General features: G+C 41.1%; 2 protein-coding genes across 2 annotated transcripts; both read left to right on the top strand.

Moving 5' to 3' along the window:
• Window positions 1-729: 729 nt before the first annotated feature.
• On the top strand, window positions 730-4,008 carry hoxb2a (homeobox B2a). Its single transcript, XM_037257092.1, has 2 exons — window positions 730-1,508; window positions 2,673-4,008. The coding sequence occupies exons 1-2, from the start codon at window positions 1,022-1,024 to the stop codon at window positions 3,512-3,514; spliced, it is 1,329 nt and encodes a 442-aa protein (XP_037112987.1). The 5' UTR covers window positions 730-1,021; the 3' UTR covers window positions 3,515-4,008.
• A 6,516-nt stretch (window positions 4,009-10,524) lies between these two features.
• Window positions 10,525-13,289, top strand: hoxb1a (homeobox B1a). The gene is made up of 2 exons (XM_037257402.1): window positions 10,525-11,319; window positions 11,864-13,289. Exons 1-2 carry the CDS (start codon window positions 10,554-10,556, stop codon window positions 12,214-12,216), a joined length of 1,119 nt encoding a protein of 372 aa, XP_037113297.1. The 5' UTR covers window positions 10,525-10,553; the 3' UTR covers window positions 12,217-13,289.
• The last annotated feature ends 7,925 nt before the right edge of the window (window positions 13,290-21,214 follow it).

The following is a 21,214-nucleotide window of genomic DNA, read 5'->3' as shown; positions in this document are numbered from 1 at the left end:
GAGGGGGTGGGGGACCAATATTCTCACTGTGGATTATCGAAGGAACGAGAAAGATGGCTTCTAAAATCAAAACACTAATCAGGTTTTTACGCCAAATAATTAGAAATAAAAAAAAACATATACGCATAAATAAATAAATAAATACGCTTCACGCACTGGAAACACTTGATTAATAAAACCTTTTATTATGTCTTCTTTCTGTAAAACAAATAAACAAACAAACAAAACAAACGTGACCTATTTACACATTCAATTCTCACCTTTTTTGCAAAATAAAATCTAGCCATACCGCTGTCTGTACAAAATGGAAAAAAAAATAAAAAATCCCATCATAAAACGGGAGTTTGTCAGACTCGATAAGATTAATGATCCGTGTCTTGTAGATAGATTTTTTTTGAAGTTGTGTAAAAGGTGTTGGCGATCTTCGAATATTAACAGTCATCTACCACCGAAAAAAAAAAAAACATGTCCCAGCGATGCTCTATTGTTGGCGTCTACGAGCTGAGATCCACCGACAGACAGGTCGCCTACACTGTCCACATGGCGACCGGTAGCCCACAGGCTTCTCTGAATTACCCCCCGGTGTGACAAAAACAATGGCATTATTTTATGGTATAGCCCCGTTTGCCACATTTTATACCAAATAATTATGCAGCTTCCCACAGTCAACGCCGCCGCCAGGCCTAGCCTTGTAATTGGTTCGTTGGGGTCACGTGACCAGGAATTGGCTGCATTTTCACCCCATAGTTCTTCAGTTTAGCCTACCCAGGTCCCCATACGCTAGTAATATCACCAATATACACAATTATTATATTGCCACACGCATTTACGCTATCGCAGCCGGAGCGTGCGTGCTCGCGCTTTTTTATTTTTGTTAAATTTGAAGGTGTTTCGAGGCTGTATGAGTCTGCTTCATTGCGTGCGTGCGTGTGTGTGCGTGTGTGTGTGTTTTGCTTTTTTTATTTTGGGGAAGGGATTTTCAGGGTTCTCGTCGTTTGATTGATATCCGTTTGAAGGAGCAATGAATTTTGAATTTGAACGAGAGATCGGTTTTATAAACAGCCAACCGTCGCTAGCAGAGTGCCTGACGTCCTTCCCTGCCGTCCTGGAGTCATTTCAAACTTCATCAATCAAGGAGTCGACAGTAATTCCGCCTCCCTTCGAGAACACCATCCCCAGCCTCAGCCCTTGCACAAGCAGCCAGCCAAGACCAGCTTCAAGGAACCAACAGAACCGGAGAACCTCTGTTAGCGATGGCCTCCCCACAAACCACCGACTCACCCAGCATCCCTGCCCGCCTGGCCAAGCCCCCGCCCCGAATGCATCATCGTCTTCCGCTGGACCACTGGCTCACGAATTCCCCTGGATGAAGGAGAAGAAATCATCCAAAAAATGTCTGAAAACTGGGATCAGCTCCAACAGTGGTGGATCCATCATCCCATCGGCTTCTTCGTCCCCGTCACCGACCGTCCCCGGGTACGCTCCGACGGGCATCGACTCACCCACAGGTCGGTACATATGCACTCTGTATGTTTATGGTTGGGCTGTGGGGGTGATTTAGATGTGTTTAAACTGATTGATTGCACACCGTTAATCTCCTCTGAAGCAATTGCATGAAATGTGTCGGACGAAGATGGCATTGTCTCGCTCAAGCAGTGTTGTGTCTATGTGCGTCTTGTGCATTGCGGTGATGCTGGATCAACAGGGGAGCCATTTTCAGACTACTGCATTATGCTGTGCACTGCCTTGCACGCATTCATTCATTGGATTTAAAATGGCCACGTTAGCCATTTAAAGACAGGGATTGCGTTTTGCATTGAGCAAGCCATCGTATTGTATTATCCTGATTATTGTGACAATAAATAAATAAAATTGAATTATGGCGTATTATTTGTGAGCGTAAAATTCTATTTATATACAGTACAATTTATCACATGCTCATTTCGAATAGTTGTGATTTCCTAATGCCGGATATAACCTATATTTTGTGATCGTGAGCCATATCTTATTGATATAGCTAAATGACGACGCATATAGTCCGTCAGAGAATGTGGGGTGGGGGTTGGGTGGTAAAATGTGGAAATCCTCAAGCCCTCATGTCGTTTGGCTTGCAGTTCAACCCCCTTATTAGTTTATCACTTTTTATCTCTACACCCAAATCACGCGAAACTCGCCCCCCCCCCCACTCACGCACATTTTATTCACTATTTTGTGCGTGTGTGTGTAATTTTTTTTTTAATTTTTATCTGCGTCTCCCACTTTTACTCCCTGCTTTGATTTATTTAATCTAATCGCTGCTATCGATTTTACGCAGTCGCTTTTATCGGCGCGCTGCGCTGCCCTACTCAGGAGCGTAACCTGGCATTATTTAGCTTGCAAGGTTTCATCATCCTTTTTTATTTATTTATTTATTTATTTATTTAAAAAGTAGCGCTGTATTTAGAGAGCGCGTTTTATGTTTCATAACTGCTTCATTTTATTTATGGAAGACCCAGCCAGCGGCAGATCCCTCATGCCTTTGAAACAATTTATTGTGAAGGCTGGCAATTGTGCGCGTAATAATGACTTGAGGGAGATTTTATGCACATTGTAAATATTACAACAATGACGAAATCAATATATTTGTCACATATTTGAATGAGAATTAAATCCTTTATTTATGTGCCATTCAGATCCAAATCAAGCGGGTCTAGACGTCGGAGGCGCTGGGTCTCGTCGGCTCCGCACCGCTTACACAAACACGCAACTGCTGGAGTTGGAGAAGGAGTTTCACTTTAACAAATATCTTTGCCGACCGAGAAGAGTGGAGATTGCTGCCCTTTTAGACTTGACCGAGCGTCAGGTTAAAGTTTGGTTCCAAAACCGGCGGATGAAACACAAGCGGCAGACCACACATCACCGTGATGGTGGTGGTGGCGATGGGGGAGGAGGAACCCAAGAATCCGGAGAGCCGAGTTGTATCGAGCCGCTCGAAGGCGCGGATGCTTCATCACCGTACTCAAGTCAGCCGCTTGAGGCATCTGGCACCGGCGAGTTATCGGATGGCGAGGCGGGGTGCAGTAATCCATCTTCGGCTGCAGCACCCACCGCCCACACTCTTGACAGCGGAGACAATGCGCGTCCCACGCTGGAGGAGGGAGGCCTATCGAGGCTCCCGGACCTGCCAACGCTGTCGAATGCGGCTTGCCCCTGTGACTCTGCTGCCAAATACCACTCCCCGGAGCCGTTCGCCAATAAAAATTCCAGCGATAACGCGAGCATAAGGCATTTGAACGAAACGAGCACAGTCGCGGGATCTGAGCCACCACGCGCATTTTGCGAGCAGCCGGACTCGTCCGTCCCCTCGTCTTCTACTTCCTCCGAGCTCCCCGACTTGACTTTTTTTGCCGGGGACGCCTGCATGTCACCCAGCCTTCAGAGTTCCCTGGACAGCCCGGTGGATTTTTCCGAAGAGGACTTTGACTTGTTCACAAGCACATTGTGTACAATGGACCTTCAGCATCTCAATTTCTGAGAGTTTTATTCGTGATTAAAACGAGGGCTCTCAACAAGAACCGTGTCGCTGAAAAAAAACATGACAACATTCCTGAATGATTCAAGAGTGAAATATTGGACGTTGATATTTAAATATATATTTTCATCATTTTGCAAGTATTATTTGAACATGTAGCTCTAGTAGCTACAAAAAAGTCTGAATATATGTGCCCTCATTTCAGGAATGTGAATTTACATATTTATTAGTCATTAGAATTTTTAGAATGTGTGGATTTTTTCCAATCCAAACTTCTCAGGAACTGCTGCCGCTTTTTGAACATCTTATCTGAGGAAATGAACAGGAAAAAATCTCTTGCTGTGCACCCGAGAGAAGAGGGAAGCCGTGTTGATGATTGAAGTTTTAAACCCTAGTTTATTTATTGAGATTCTTTAATAGTGATATCCAAATTATTTATTGTATACATATTTTCATAGTGGAATACTAATATGATAATAAAAATACAAATACATAAAGTGGCATTTGTACTTTTTATTTCGAATGTGTTTTCTATTATAGGTTCAAATTAAGTCCTAAGTCTGTTCAAATATCTGAGCAATGTTATTGAACTTTTACAAAATGCACGTTATTATGGTTAATAGTTGAAAGATGGTATTTAATTTCACTAAATACGTTTTATTTGTTTTACTGTCTATAGAATTGGGAGACGTAGTGAATAAACAGATCCGTGCAGTCATGTGACAACAAACTTGCTGCATTATGGTATAAATGAAGGGATCACTTGGCTGCCTTCTCTATATGCTTATTTTAGTACTATAGTAAGAGTACTTACATAATGCAACAACAATAAGTTGAATGCGTTGATATCCACGACATCTCGCAGGCTTTGAGAATTAATGTTATGCAAACTTGGCTGCTGCCCCTCCTCCTGCAGAGTTAAAATGGCGCTACAGACAAAGCAGGATGCAAACAATGAGCAATGGCAGCCATTACAGGACAAGCTGTGTGCGCGTGCGCGGTTTCGTGTACGTGCTTGTGTTAGTGCGTGCGTGCGTGTGCGCGAGCGCGTTTGGGGCTGTGGGGAAGAGAAAAGAAAGGCAGAGAGAAAGCGTCATTGTTTTTTTTACTCGAACTGCATCGTCTTATTACAACCGCTTCCACTCTTCTACTGCTATTAAAAATAAAATAAAATAACGATGGGGAATTGTTTCGCAATGACAATATAATGTTCTAAATAAATGATTAAAAATATTGGATATCTGTTTCACGACATATAGACATATTTTTTACTTGTGAGCTATTATAAACAGTATAATAATATAATATAACAATATTGTTCAACAATCCTTTAGCCCAGGGATTGTCAATCGGGGGTCCGCGGCCCTCTAGCGGTCCGTTGTGGTATTGCAGGTGGTCCGTATAATTGGAATTGGAAAATAATTGTAACATTTTTAAAAGTAAAATGGATACATTATTTAGACTTGATTTATTTTCCAGCTTTATTTTCCGGTTAGGGGAAATTATAGAGAATTATAGATAAAATACATCGCTGACTTGTTTTGCCACCTCAGTTAAGGCAGTGATCTGTCACACCTGAGTTATGCAATAGCAGTGATTATGGCTCTAACCCTAACCCTAGTCCTAGTCCTAGCTCTAACCTTAACCCTAACCCTAGCTCTAACCCTAACCCTAACCCTAACCCTAACCCTAACCCTAGCTCTAACCCTAACCCTAGCTCTAATCCTAACCCTAGCTCTAACCCTAGCTCCAGCTCTAACCCTAACCCTAGCTCTAACCCTAACCCTAGCTCTAACCCTAACCCTAGCTTTAACCCTAACCCTAACTCTAGCTCTACTCTAACCCTAACCCTAACCGTAGCTCTAACCCTACCCCTAGCTCTAACCCTAACCCTAGCTCCAGCTCTAACCCTAACCCTAGCTCTAACCCTAACCCTAGCTCTAACCCTATCTCCAGCTCTAACCCTAACCCTAGCTTTAACCCTAACCCTAGTCCTAGTCCTAGCTCTAACCTTAACCCTAACCCTAGCTCTAACCCTAACCCTAGCTCTAACCCTAACCCTAGCTCTAATCCTAACCCTAGCTCTAACCCTAGCTCCAGCTCTAACCCTAACCCTAGCTCTAACCCTAACCCTAGCTCTAACCCTAACCCTAGCTTTAACCCTAACCCTAACTCTAGCTCTACTCTAACCCTAACCCTAACCGTAGCTCTAACCCTACCCCTAGCTCTAACCCTAACCCTAGCTCCAGCTCTAACCCTAGCTCTAACCCTAACCCTAGCTCTAACCCTAACCCTAACCCTAGCTTTAACCCTAACCCTAACTCTAGCTCTACTCTAACCCTAACCCTAACCGTAGCTCTAACCCTACCCCTAGCTCTAACCCTAACCCTAGCTCCAGCTCTAACCCTAGCTCTAACCCTAACCCTAGCTCTAACCCTATCTCCAGCTCTAACCCTAACCCTAGCTTTAACCCTAACCCTAGTCCTAGTCCTAGTCCTAGCTCTAACCTTAACCCTAACCCTAGCTCTAACCCTAACCCTAGCTCTAACCCTAACCCTAGCTCTAATCCTAACCCTAGCTCTAACCCTAGCTCCAGCTCTAACCCTAACCCTAGCTCTAACCCTAACCCTAGCTCTAACCCTAACCCTAGCTTTAACCCTAACCCTAACTCTAGCTCTACTCTAACCCTAACCCTAACCGTAGCTCTAACCCTACCCCTAGCTCTAACCCTAACCCTAGCTCCAGCTCTAACCCTAGCTCTAACCCTAACCCTAGCTCTAACCCTATCTCCAGCTCTAACCCTAACCCTAGCTTTAACCCTAACCCTAATTCTAGCTCTAACCCTAACCCTAACCGTAGCTCTAGCCCTACCCCTAGCTCTATCCCTAACCCTAACCCTAACCCTAGCTCCAGCTCTAACCCTAACCCTAGCTCTAACCCTATCTCCAGCTCTAACCCTAACCCTAGCTTTAACCCTAACCCTAACTCTAGCTCTAGCTCTAACCCTAACCCTAACCCTAACCCTAACCGTAGCTCTAACCCTAACCCTAGTCCTAACTCTAACCTTAACCCTAACCCTAGCTCTAACCCCAGCCCTAGCCCTAACTCTTAGGGAGGTGTATGGGGCAGCACACGAGCAACTGTGTTGATAAAATGATAAAACATTTTAGGTCCCAATGGGATTTGAACCCAGGTCGCTGGGGTGAGAGTCCAGAGTACTAACCACTACACTATGGAAGCCTCTCTCATATTGTTTGGAATATAGATGCTTTTATCGAGCAGCTCACAAGCAAATATTTATAATTGTTATATGGGGCAGCACACGAGCAACTGTGTTGCAAATTTTCTATGATAAAATATTTTAGGTCCTAATGGGATTTGAACCCGGGGCGTTGAGGAGAGAGTCCAGAGCACTAACCACTACACTATGGAAGCCTCTCTCACATTGTCAGGAATATATATGGTTTTATGGAGCAGCTCACAAGCAAATAGTAAAAGATCAGTGGTCTTCAACCTTTTTTGCACCACGGACCGGTTACGTGTCAGAAATATTTTTGCGGACCAGCCTTTATATGAATAAATAATACATTTATATAAATAAATAATACATTTATAATAAAAATATAAATACGATGAAATAAAATAATACGACTATTTCTTTCTTTTAGTAGGGTTTTTCCTTGCCCTCTTGGGAGCTTTAGATCAGGGTTGATTTTTTATATTATGTATTTTATGTGCTCTCTCTGCGTCCATTGCAGCCTGGTGATCCTGACACCAGGACATGTATCACCTTTTCTCATTTTGTGTCCCCAAAGACATTGTCAGGTGTGTTCAAATGAGATTTAAGATGATGATGATGAGCATAACATGCTACTTCAGAGGTAACCGTCGGCTGTCAGGTCGAAATAGCCGACTGGATAATGACACGGGCTCGATCCCGGGTGTGAGAGTTTACCTAAATGTACCCTAACTGACCTGTGGTTTGGCGATGCTGTTTACAATGCTCTCGGTATTTAATGTTGGACAATTTCTCACGGCACAGCTGAACATCTCTCACGGCACACACACTGGTTGGGAAACACTGCAATAGCACACACCCAGGCTGAAATCATAACAGTGACGGTGAATGTGATACAAAAGATAAAGGACTACGCCATATTAAAACAAGGCAGCTGGTCGACAGACGGTGACAGCCAGAAGAGCAAGATTATCGAAGCACACCTAACCAATCTCCCTCTCTCTCTCTCTCTCTCTCGCTGCCCATTGTCACCGATTATGTTAATATATTTTATGGGCAGATTTCTAGGTACACCCGAGGCATTGAGGTGGTGATCTCAGTATCTCATCTTTTTTTTTGCGCAAATCTTTTTCTTGTGTTCATCCACGTATCAAACGGTATGTTCGAACTTTATGCTTTGAATCACAATGAATAGCAAATAACCAATCAACCTGCCTCCCTCTCATGCATCAATGTGTAGCTAAGTTGTGTGAGAGCAAATGTCACACGTTTGTTTCTATATAGAAGCACAAGTGCACAAATGACTTGTCAAGCTGGATCCGTGGAGAATACAGTAAAAACAATCTGAATAAGTGTGTACTGCACGAACCTAAACAGGTCAATAAAGTCATTTCACTATATTTGCTAACATTTACCAAGGGACCAACACCGACAATTGCCACTCATTAACAGAAAATAAATAGACGGCGAGGGATTACTGAAGCATTTACATTTCGATCCATTGTTGACCAGCAGCAGTCAACAAGAAGTAGAGAAATATATTACAATATATGAACAAAAAAAAAAAAAAACAGTTATGCATTATTTAACATCATCTGAGGCCACTTTTGTCCTGCTTAGAAGAAATTGAGGCCTGTATGGGACTGAATATTCCTGAATTTCAGTGAACAGAACACAAAAGTTGTTCGATCCAAGTCGCCCGTGTACATTCCATCCTACTGACTTGGGCCAAATTCTTTGTCCCTTCTCAACTGTATTAGTGCAGAGATTGTCAACCGATGGTCCACGGCCCTCTAGTGGTTCCTAGCGGTATTGCAGGTGGTCCGTCAAATTTGAAATGGAAAATAATTTAAATGTACCTATTGTTTAGTATTTGCATGCTTCCACTTGGGGACTTTATAATATAAATAAGGGCTATATAAATAAAATTGACTTGAATCACAATGGGACTTTTTGAAATGCAGGGAAACACATAATTAAAATTTTAACCTTTTAACCTCAGTTTCTTTCTGCCCTGTAGTCACTACCCAGACAGTCATGTGGGTGTCATTTGATGGTCATCTTGTACTAGTCTGTTCCTGCATTCTTCCTACCCACTTACTTTAGTCTGTGTCCTTTCATTCACTATGTGATCATTAACCGCCATCCTTGTTACCCACCCACATCACTCGTCATGACTTACATATAGTGAGTTGGAGTTCTGTTTGCTGTCCGGCCACTCACCATGGTTTGACAAATTCCTTTTTCTGAAGCTTGTCAGCAAGAACTTTTATACTTAAGCAGGCAAATGATTCACTTTAAGAGTATACCGCCTTCCATAAATATTTGCAATGGTCTTTAAAAATGAAAAAAAAAAAAAGTATACCTCCAAAGTATGGTGATAACTGATCTGCACACAGAACACTGTGATGTCACCATTTCTTCTTTCCTGATGGACAAAAAAAAAAAAGTATTTGGTTAACCAGAAGGTCTGCTGTCTCCCTTAATCTTATTGCTATAACAGATCAGCAAAATTATTCCATTAGCAAACACATGGTCAAACACACATCCCAGGCCAATTGTTAGAAATCAAATTGATTCCCCAAAGTTTCTGATCATCTCGTGCAATGTATTATATTATTTCTGGTCTTTTCATCAAAAATAAAATCTACAAAGAAGAAAACGGAAAGCATTTTAATGTTTGATTTTAAGTGACTTCCTGCAGTTAACTCGAGGACCGTTTACTCTGGATTATCCAAGGGTGGTTTGTAATCCAGCCACACACTAGAAGACAATTATTAAAATTTGAGAGGAGCAGGTGGCCCTCACTCATTAAAATCAGGGGAGCAACATTTGTAATTAGCTATTTTATCCATCCATCCAATCATGCTGAAAAGTACTAAATGTACTGCATAGACATTACAAGGAAGTACAACTTTCTTTACTTGTAGTTGTAATGTTTAAAAAAAAAAAAAAAAGCGCTTTTTTTTTTTTCAACGAAGATACCAGGGAGCAGAAGGTTGGTTCACAACTCCTCTTTTATTCCCTCACCCTCTCTCCGCCCTGACAGATTCGTGCTGATATCAGATTGATGGGTCAGTTTGATTGAAGTCTCTTTGTCGTGCCCATGTCACTGCGAGTGATGGATGAGGCGCGTGCGCAAATACAAAACGCGGGCACCTAAGTCCTCCCTGTTCCTCATTCTCCGTTTTACGCGCACACGCACCCCTCGCTTCGTCCACCGGTCAAACAAGATTTGGGGTTTTTGGTCACCCTAGGCGACGTGACGACAAGTCACGTGACCCGGGGAGGTAAGAAAAGAAGTGACACGAAAAACAGAAGGGACATGTAAAAGAGGAAAGCCGAGTGTGAGAAGAAAATGATTTACAGGATGGAAGAAGACGGATTATTACCTGTGTGACCACAAAAAGGTGACTTGACTTTTTTCTGCCCTGTTGCGTTGTTTTGCATCATCACCGAGTCTCAGAATTCCGCACGCGGATTTTTTTGGGCCTTGCTTTTACAAAAACTTATAGGAACACGTATACGCGCGCCACACCATCACACTCACGCACGCGCGCACACGCAAGCGCATCTCAAACAGAGACCATTAGGCTACTTATGTCTGATTCCATTTGGGGGTAGCAGAGCCTTCTCCATTTTTTTTCTCGTCTTGCTTCTTTGTTTCTCTATATTATTTTTATGATTTTGGTTAACGGCATAGATTTTTAAAAAATATATTTTTTCTTGCAGCCAAGTCATTATTGACCAATATCTTTTTCCATTTTAGATTTTTCCCCGAATATTTGTCCCTATAGAGTCTGCATGGACACAACGAATATGAACTCATTTATGCAATATTCAGTTAGTAATCGATCCTATTGTAGACCTAAATCTGGATACCATCAGCATTTGCATCATCATCCTTTGGATCAGCATCAAGATTTCCAGCTGACCAACGACAGCATCCACTCGGACCAATCCGCTCCTCAAGATCCCATCACCGTGTCAAGAAGTTCCAGGCTGTGTTATAATGAACGCTTGAGTGCTGACAGCGGAGGACCGAGTGAGACAACAGAACCGGCCCAGCATCATGAACAACCTCATCATGAGCATCAACACACGCATAATGGCTACTATCATCAACTTCTCAACACACAAAGCGGATTATTGTCTTCCTACCATAACGGAAGTACTGTCAATAACGGGGCCTATTTGGAGCAGGCCTGCACCACAAACACTGACTATACGACAAGCCCTGCCAACACCATCCATCCTCAATATTTCCTGGACGAGCCAGTAACATCTACCTATTATCATCAATCAACATTTGCTACCTCGACCCCCACCGGTGGTCCAAGCTATGGAACCCTGACTACAGCTTATTGTGGGCCTCAAGGCGCCCTCGTCGGTTCCCATTACCCATCTCAGGTTAGCTCGAGTCTGGACGCAGTGGACTACCTGCACGGGGGAGGATATGGAGAGGTACCCATCTCCCTGGAGCGAAAGAGGGAGGACGAGGAGAATCAGCCAGTCGGACAGGGACAAACATTTGATTGGATGAAGGTGAAGAGGAATCCACCTAAAACAGGTGAGTTGTGCGCGTGCGTTCGTGTGCCGCATTTTTTTTTATTTGTGAGCGCACCAGTTTCAAGATGTCTTAGCATAAAAATGATCGACCTCAAACTAATATAAAGTAAAAATTGCATTATAGGGAACTCAAACGACGAAATTGTGATTACAATGTTGGAAAAATGTCTCACGTTTTCTTTCCCGAATATTCATTTTGTTGAACTAACTGAGTGGGCGGGGCCTATAGATAATCCAGTTTTGTATAAAATAATTGTTGGCTAGTTGAGCATGTCATCATTTTAGTTTCATATAAAAAAAAAAAGACGACCGGTGAATTACACAATTGCACACAATTACACACACGCATACGCGCACCCACGAACACGCGCGAGCACACACTATAAATAAACAATAGTCAAAAGGGGAAGCAAATGGTTTTCTCTTTAACGGTGTGCGCAACACGAAGCCTCCAAAATTACGCACACTCATTTATCCATGAGTCAATGTCGAACTTCTGTCGCATCTAATATAAAACTGTTGCATAATTGTTTTTATTTATTCAGTTAAAGTGGCTGACTTCGGCCTGGCTGGTGCAAACAACACCATGCGCACCAACTTTACCACACGGCAGCTCACAGAATTGGAGAAGGAGTTCCACTTCAGCAAATATCTGACCCGAGCACGGCGAGTTGAAATCGCTGCCACTCTCGAGCTTAATGAAACCCAGGTGAAGATTTGGTTCCAGAACAGGCGCATGAAGCAGAAAAAGCGCGAGAAGGAAGGCACGTCCACGCCGGTGCGCCCGTCGTCCTCTTCGGGTTCGTTGAACACTGGCGGTGGCTTCAACAAGGAACTGGAGGAAACGGACCGCTCCTCTGCATCCACTTCACCAGACGCATCTCCCGACTCGGAGTAGATATCCAAAGTTGTTGATATGTGAAATGAAATAATGCCTTGGAGAACAACTTGGCTTTGATTCATGTGCGTGACACCTCTTTCAACATTTCTATCCAAATGATAAAGTTTCCAAATTCTAGAGGGTGCGATCAAACACTACGTATTTTAATTTAAATGCACAGTAAACATCAACGCAATTAAAAGCAAAATAAACGAAAAACTACCAATTGACAACTGATGAATCATATTTATCGTTTATTTATTTTCTATAGGATTGCTTCTTAAATTGCTGTTCTGTTACACAATAAAGAGGAACCTCAATGCACAATGATGAGGTTCAAATGAAAGTTTATATTTTGAAATGTTGGAAAGTTTGCTCTTAATTGTTTGCAAACATCCCAAATTATGAGTTAGGAAAACAACAACTTTTTTTGTGTATGTATGGGGGGGCAGCCAGTGTGATTTGCTTAGGGCACCATTGGGCATATAAATTTATTTTAATTTACTGTGATCTAATCTTCCCATGGTGCATTTATATGTTGGACAACATGGTAAATATGGTAAAAGAAGAAACATATTCAATTGTCTCCATTGTCAGGAATTTTATAATTCCTAAAGATTAATGGAATTTGCCATCAGCATTTACTTCTCAGTGGAGAACAAGGTAGTCCAATTGCGTTGCCCTGGAAGCCCCTCCCCCTTTTGTTCTTTTTTCTTTTTTAAGGTTTCAGTCTTGCTCGAGGACTGTCCTGTCAGAATTGTAGCCTGAATCACAGAGACCATTTATTAAAAAGCCATAGCAGAATAGAATTTCTATGATAGATACTTGTATCTTTTTCTCATGTTTGAAGTTTTTTCAGTGTGTCTACTCAAGGGCTGTCTGTTTAATATGCTTTGACACATTTAATATACCATGGTAGAAAAACAAAGTGAAAGATCAAGCTCCAAATTCTTTGAGTCGTGACACACTGAATGATTTACATGCATGATTTATTCAACTTTTTATAGTTAGATTCAGGGATGCAACTTGCACTGATGAAATAAAATAAAATTTAAAAAGAAAAAGCTGGCCATTGAAATGATCTCTCTTTCCCTGCTGAGTCTAGAAAGTCATTTTCCAGCCTGTCAGTGATCCCATGAGAGTCACATTTATATATTGTAATGCACAGAGTGAGGTCTCACTCTAAACAATAATGTCTGAATAAAAACCATCAACTATAATATGTGATCCTAGAACAGCTGATATCAACTCAGAGTAGGTTAACCTTGAGTTAAGCATGTGCACGGCTATTACAAAAAGCCATCATCAATGAAGCAGTGATACATTGATTCACCATGGTAACCATGGAGACAAACATTGATCCACGTGCTCCAGAATCATTGAATTGAAGATTTCAACCCTAGAATAATATATACATATATATATTTTTTTACATATAGCATAATAAGAACAGAACATAATATATATAGTGACTGAGAGAAAGTGAATCCACCACATTTTGGAGTCAAGAGAGTTAGCAATTTGTCACTAATGTGTCTTTAAGCATTTTTATTTTTCTTCTGCTGCAATTGTCAGTGACTAGAGCAAATATTATTAAAAAAAAAGTTTTAGAAAGAAAAAAAAATCACTGCAAATGCTTTACTCCTGGTCTTTCTCAACATGGAAAACAAAGAGGAATGACTGACCTGATAACCTTTGACCCCAGCAGCATAACATCTCGACAGACTTTCTGAGGGGGAAAAAAAGATCACTGACGTTAACACAATTGGCAGATAGAGTTTATAGCATCAGTATATAAACACAGTATATTATTTTGATTTATCTTTTTGTTTTATCTGCTACATGTGTTATTCTATACTATTTGTTCTCACTCATCCAACTTGTATTGTTTCTCTAACCTGCCAACTCCTTAACAGACCCAAATATATTGCACTAACGTCTTTCTCCCATCCCGGATAAGCCACACGTCGGTGACGACAAGTTGACCTTTCTTGCTCTCCTCCTCTGCTCTCATATTTCCCACCATGCCGTGCTGCAGACAAGATGTGGCGTCACCTGCGCCTGTCCTCCCCGCAACCCCTAACTCTGACCTCCATGTGCGCACGAACACACACTGCGCAATCCAAACATCCACACTTCTGGTTGCCGGTTAGATCAGGTGTGGTAAAAAGGACTGTCAAGCGTCTTTTGGCCCAACTCTAAAATGACCCGAACAAAGGTCAACAGAGTCAAAGGAAACTGACCCCAGGAGCTATGCTATCTCGATAGCCCCCCTTCCCTTCCCCCAAACACACAATCTTACTTCACACATCCACAAAAACACAGTTAGTATTAATTCATTTCTTCTGGTTGCTGTTTTTATATCATTTCCAAATTAATGTATTTATTTGAAAATGGACAGTACATATTAATGAACATGAGCATGCCTGAAAAATTAACATTAGTTAATCGCACCATCATTATATGATACGTACAAGTCTTTAGCATTAGTGGCTAACTGCTAGCAGCTAGCCGCTTGCCTGGCAACAGCATCTGTCAGCTGTTTTGTTCCTTTGTTTTCTTTGTTTTTTTTTCCAAGATGTGGACAGACTTCTCTTTTTTTTTGGTAATGCACTCTCCGTATTTAAAGAAAGAAGATGTGGCCTTGAATTGTACTTTAAGGTCTTTTTCAATTATGGTCCATGTATGAAATGAGAAGGTACCTTATATTGATTACTGCCACATATTTTTATTTTCACTTAAAGCACTGGTACCTGTTCAAAAGAACAATATTGGCACTGCTTCACACAATGGCAGTTAACCTGTTACCTAAATGTTGTAAAGAGTCTAATAAGAGATAAATGTGGACCATCAGGTCTACATTGGCAATGCTGAGAATGATGGAGAAGGAAGGTGTAACCCTAAAAATGGCCTGACAATGAAAAAATAGGTATAACAGTCAAAAAAAAAAAATACTCAAGTGTCAAGCCATAAATTGAAGTTTTCCTTAGGGACTAATAATATCATCTTCTTCTAAAAAGATTGAGTGCCTCAAAATCTGGCTACCCTACTGTTCAACCCAACAACCGAAGAAGATAGAACTCAATCATGGTTGTATTCCGCCATAAAATTGAGACAGTCTTATAACCTTCCAACCCTACGTCTTGTAATGGCCATGTTTTCCTACATTCTACTCTCAAAGGTGTTTGCCTGGTTGAAATGTTGCTGATAGATGGAATCTTGTGGTCATGACCTCATTGTCTGGCCCTCAAGAAGTAATACAAGGGAGACTAAAATGGCCGCCTTTACACTGTGTGCACAATTATTAGGCAAGTGAGTATTTTGTCCGTATGATCATTTCAATGCATATTTTCCATTTACAGGAAAAAGTTGCATCTTTCAAGAAAGCCTTTTATTCCTCTTAAATATTCAAGTTTGATTTTTATTAACATTTTGGTTGACTGAGAGCACTCTAGTTGTTCAAAACCAAAATAAATCCTCAAAAATACACACAATTCCCTAATAATTCTACACACAGTACACAAAATTGATCTCATTAACTACAGTATATAGATAGAACATGAAAACGATGTGTCGATGTGTGGCCAGCATCAATATAAAGCCAAGCTCTCATCGATGAGGTCATAAATACACTTGGGAGTAGAAGACACCGACACAAACCCATGGAGGGGAACATCTAATATCCACGATAAAACATATTCCCAAAAAAGAAAAGTGGTGCTTCCCCTTTGTGGGTTCACAGATAAACAAAAACATTTGACAATACATCGAACACTGTAATGCAGTTCTGTAGCAGGCTCTTACGCTGATATAGCTGTGGCCTCTGGTTGACCCACACACACACAAACACACACACAAGCAAACACACACGCAGACACACGCTGAGCTACAGCGAGGAATGTAGGTTAGCTTTCCGGGTGGTTCGCTACGCTGTCAACCTTTGGAGAGCCTCTGGGATATCTAAACATGTAAACACACTCTTGGTCACCAGCTTCATCACCTCCACAACTCGTTTGAAATACTAGTTGTGGAGCCTGGGTGGCAAGCTCAGTCATCACTTCATTTCATCACACACAAACACACACACACAAAGGTTTTTAAGTTTAGATTGAGAAATAAATCGAAACACACTAAGAAGAATGCTGTGAAATTTTATTCATGAAGTCTGATTAAGGCTCAGTCGCCCTCTCACTTGTTAATGTGTGTCTTTAAGGGGCGTGACTTAGTAAGACGATAGAAGTTTCGTGAGGCACCGCAAGAAACCAACCTCCAAAATGACAACTGCATTGTTACACAAACTAAGGAGAAAGGTGATGGCCAAGTATCCAAACCTAAAATCTGTTCAGCATATGTTTGACATTCTTAATAAAAAAGTAGAGAAGCGAAAAAGCCTTGGCATGGGAGGAATGTGTTAGCCCAGTGAAATAGAAAAACACATCATCACAGAGCCGGAATTAGGAATAAAAGATAATAATTTAAAAAATGGAGTCAATCGGTTGGTATTTTTTGGTCTACATCAACTAGAAAAAGAAACACTTGATTCCTGTAAAGCTATCCAGTATCTTTCCTCCTTGTTAATGCAGCCTTGGCATCAGAAACAAATTCACCCAGAGGCAAGTGAACCCCATGGTGGACACTCATCCTCAGGGCGATGTGGCCTTGGCTTCATTCATCACTTTACTGACACATTCCTGCTGACTGCCTGAGGCTCAAACTTACACAGCAGGCTGTTGTGCTCCTACAAAGTGCCATGTAGTCACACTGGCACCTCTGTTCACCTCAATCTCGTAATACATTATATTCTATTATCTATTAGCTGTAGGTAAAGTGTATATTCAATAATTATGGGTGAGGTGAGAGAAGGAAGTCTGGAATCTCTGCAAAGTCAAAGTAAAACACAACTGCAGACTTTGGCCAACATGGGATTTTGACATATGTTAGCCTTTTAAATATGTGTGCCTATAAATATTTGCATTTCAGACCGAAACTCTCCGCTTTTCAAATCCTGCAATGTTGAAGAGTGAATCTGTTCAGGCTTCAAGCTTTCAAAGTGTCGAGAGTTTGTAAGGAGAGGAGGAGAGTCCCTTTCCCTGAGGTCTATTGGTGTGCTGTCTCATCAATAACTTCATATTGACAGGTGGAAAAAAAAGGACACAGAGGCAGCTCACCCCCACAGTGTGACGCCTTTCAAAGCCCATTTGAATGAGGTTTCAGGTTGAGGAAATGAGGCTTGTGTCTTCAACCCTGTCCCTAAGCAGGTGGTCAGTCAAGTCTTATCTGCCTTGCCCTCTGTCGGGCACTCACATACAAGTACATAGTAGCAGCTTTCTGGGCAGATGTGTGTAGAAAAGAAAAAAAAAGAAAAACACAGTGGACATCTGCCGTGTATTTATAAAGTCATTCTGCATTGTTAAGTGGAAAAAATGTGATTGTGTTTTTAATGCAAAGACAGAATCGCATTGGGAGACACTCACAAATTATAAACTGGATGGATGGATGGATGGACGGACGGAGGAAGTGTTATGCCTTCACAGAAATATAAAGGTAACATAATCACAGAAAGGCTCACCATATCAGATGCGGTGCGTATTGCCCCCTAGTGGTACGGCTCAAATTGAAGGGCTACATGCACCATGAGGTCAGAGAACCACTCCCATTCTGTCATGGTCTGTTTCACAATTGCCGATAATACGACTGACAAAATCAACAATATGGAATGTCCCCTAATATTTAACAGAGAACAAGAGAATATAATTTAGCGCAGTTGACCAAAAGCAGCAATTCACTCAACCTTTCTGCCAGCTATACCTAGAGGCCTAATGCCTTAACAACAAGCAAAATAATAAATCGATATTCCATATTAGATGCCAAATTGCTACTCGATTCAAATTTCCACTGATTCAAATACATTTTATATAATAATATATAATATTATATAATATCTAATAATAAAACCACACTATGATGTGTTTGTAGAGTCCAACTCATATTTGTGTCAGCTCAAATTCCAGAGGGGGGGACAAAAAAAATCGTTCTCCAGTATGGCATTCTTGCATTTCACAGTTCTCTACCTCCGCCGTCAGAGTAGAAGTGTGAATTGTCTGCTGTGGGTGAGAGGAGTCTTTGACATGAAGGCACCCTCTTATGTGCTCTGCGCAGAGTGCAATAGCATCTTGTGATTGTGAGATAAGAATTTAGATTTTTAGTGAAAAATAAAAAGGATTATATACAAATTATTTCCTTGCATTTCCTCATTTTATCCGTGTGTATTTTCCCCTTGGTTAAAAAAGCCAACTCAAAGCTAGTTACTCGTCACTACTTCTATTACTTGTCTTGAGTCATTTAACAATATGATTTATGATTCTGTGGTAACATTGTTGACATTATTTGCAGCCGTGTGTAAAATGATGCTTCCTTGGCAACAGCGTGACTAGGAATAAACAAATGTAATCATCAGCCAATTGAAATTTGGAACTGTGTGTTGCATTGCAGTCAGAATTCTTCTTGGATGATCCTGCATTTGAATCAGGTATGTTGGAGGAGGGAAACATCAAAAACAGGCTGGATTGGAATTCTTGAAGAATGGACTTGGTTTTGACCTTGCTGAGATCAAGGGTGCCCAAGTCCGCTCCCACACTTCTTTTTGAGCTGAGAGCTGCCTCTTCAGTAACATTTATTTAAAAACGGTTAAAAAAAAATTGGGGGTTGGTATTCAAGACTATATATGTGCTTTCAGACAATTAATAAAAAAATCTAATCAATAACAGGATTTGTAAATAATGGAATTAATCGCATTAAAATCTCAGACCTGGTAAATTAATAAATTCCATATGTAGAATTTGAATTCTAGGTCGTTACAAAATTGTAGTGCCCGACTACTCAGTTGCTTGTTATTTTTTTGTTTGATAGAAACAAATCATTTCACAATATTTCAAAAATAGATACAGAAAGAATGAAGGTGTTTGTATGAACAAGTATGTCTTGTATGGAACAAGTATGAAGTAAGGATTTTTCTAGTTTCAGTGTTGCCAGGTTATTGCAATGAGTTTGGGAGGGAGTGGGAGCTATAACAATTTCACACTCCCCACCCTGAGCCACTCATGAACACGCACACAGTTCACCACAAACACCACTCTGCCTCGCCGACAGTGCCCCCTGGCGTCAATTTCACAACACTTCTTGTCTCTGTGTGTATGGAGGGAGTAGCGTTACATATGTGAAATAAGAGTCTCCTACAAAGACCCCTTGACTCTTCATGACCCGGTAACCAGTTCAAGTTCAGTTCAGAAGTTTCTAGTGTGGAAATCCTGCTTTTGTGTATGCTTCGCGGTGGCTCACCATAAAAGGATAAAAGAATATGGGGATGAAAAATGATGTTATTGTCTGTGGAAACGTTTGTATTAAAAAAAATGTAAGAAGCTGTATCAAATGATGACAAAAGGCAAAAGCTGTGGATATATATAAATATATATATATATATATATATATATATATATATATATATATATATATATATATATTTGTGATTTTTTGCTGCAGCCTATCCACCAACTGTTGAACTAATCTAGGAAATTACGGATAGACAGAACAATGAAGAAAGAAAGAAGGGTTAACCACAGTTCAAGGGTTCAATTTTTGTTCACTTACAAAGCTAATGTGTGTGTGTGTGTGTGTGTGGTGGGGAGGGTGCATGGCGGGTACGTGCGTGTGCATCTGCCTGCATGAGTGCATAAGTCTGTGTGTACACATTCAGCATTATAGTGTAGGCCCTGGCAGAAATTGGTATGATGTGTGTGTCTGGATCGCTACCTTAATACTAGAAACCTCCCTAGTGCTTCCTTAGACCTAGTATTTTCATATAATGAGTTTTGTCCATGCACGTGCTGGTGTGCGTGTGTGTGTGTGTGTGTGTGTGTGTGTGTGTGTGTGTGTGTGTGTGTGTGTGTGTGTGTGTGTGTGTGCATGCTTAAGTGTGTTATACGCCATTTGCTGGCCTTCCTTGCTTACAAATATGGTGTCACTCACCCCATTGAAGATGAAACACGCACACAGACACACACATGCACACTCACGTAGGAATATGGTAATTTGAACTTTGTTTCACCCGAAAAATGTCGCATTTGATCCAAGTAAGAACACCTTTTCGCAAATTCTTCTCTCCTGTGCGTCTTCATTTCTTCGCCTGATTCTATTCTCTCTTCTTCTTTTCCAATTTTCCATCCTAGCACCCCTGAAATTGATGTATCAAATTTTCTGCACCGCATTACATTGATGAGGGCTGGACTTGTTTACATCGATGCTGGCCTCACACCGACACATCATTTTTATAAGTTATCGATCGATCGAATTGATATAATTAATCTGATAATTTTTAATTGAAAATTCCTCACACTCTTACACATTTCTTAACTTATATTATTTTCAAAAATGTTACAATTATTTTTTGTTTCCAATATCGCGGACCACAAACAATACTGCCACGGACCACTAGAGGGCCGCGGACCGCCGGTTGACAATTCCTGTTGGAAATTTAGTATTTAAATAACCAAATATAGGCCAAAATGTTTTGGGAATGTGGGAGGACAGTAGAGTACCTGGAGGGAATCAATTTAAGATATTGTAACACTAAAAATTGGTACTGTATGTAACTAACTTGCAAACAAAGCACAGGTGAACTCTGAACTCTTGACTGGGTCAATGTTTCTGTGTAGGATCAGGAAGGCAGCAAGACCACTTGAAGGCGTATAGTGTGAAACCTTTTAAAATATTAGGAAGAGAGATGTCTGTCTTTTGACCACTGAATGACCTCTTGCCTTCCAGTCCTTCTGAGTGACTCTGCTAATCTCCCCGGAGACGGTCTTAAGGGTCACAGTGGTTTCAGAAAATGGTTGTTTGTTGCTGCCGGAAAGGATTATGGGTAACATGCGTCCTTTGTTTTTGTCAAGGTTAGTCAAGGGTAGGGCTGAAAGATTTTGGGAAATAATTTGCAACATTTTGGTGCTGGCCAGACTCGCCA

Source organism: Syngnathus acus, chromosome 8 (genome assembly GCF_901709675.1).
Source record: "Syngnathus acus chromosome 8, fSynAcu1.2, whole genome shotgun sequence".
In the NCBI taxonomy this organism is placed as follows: Eukaryota; Metazoa; Chordata; class Actinopteri; order Syngnathiformes; family Syngnathidae; genus Syngnathus; species Syngnathus acus.
Note: the sequence above shows the minus strand (reverse complement) of the source record. Positions and strands in the feature narration are given on the sequence as shown.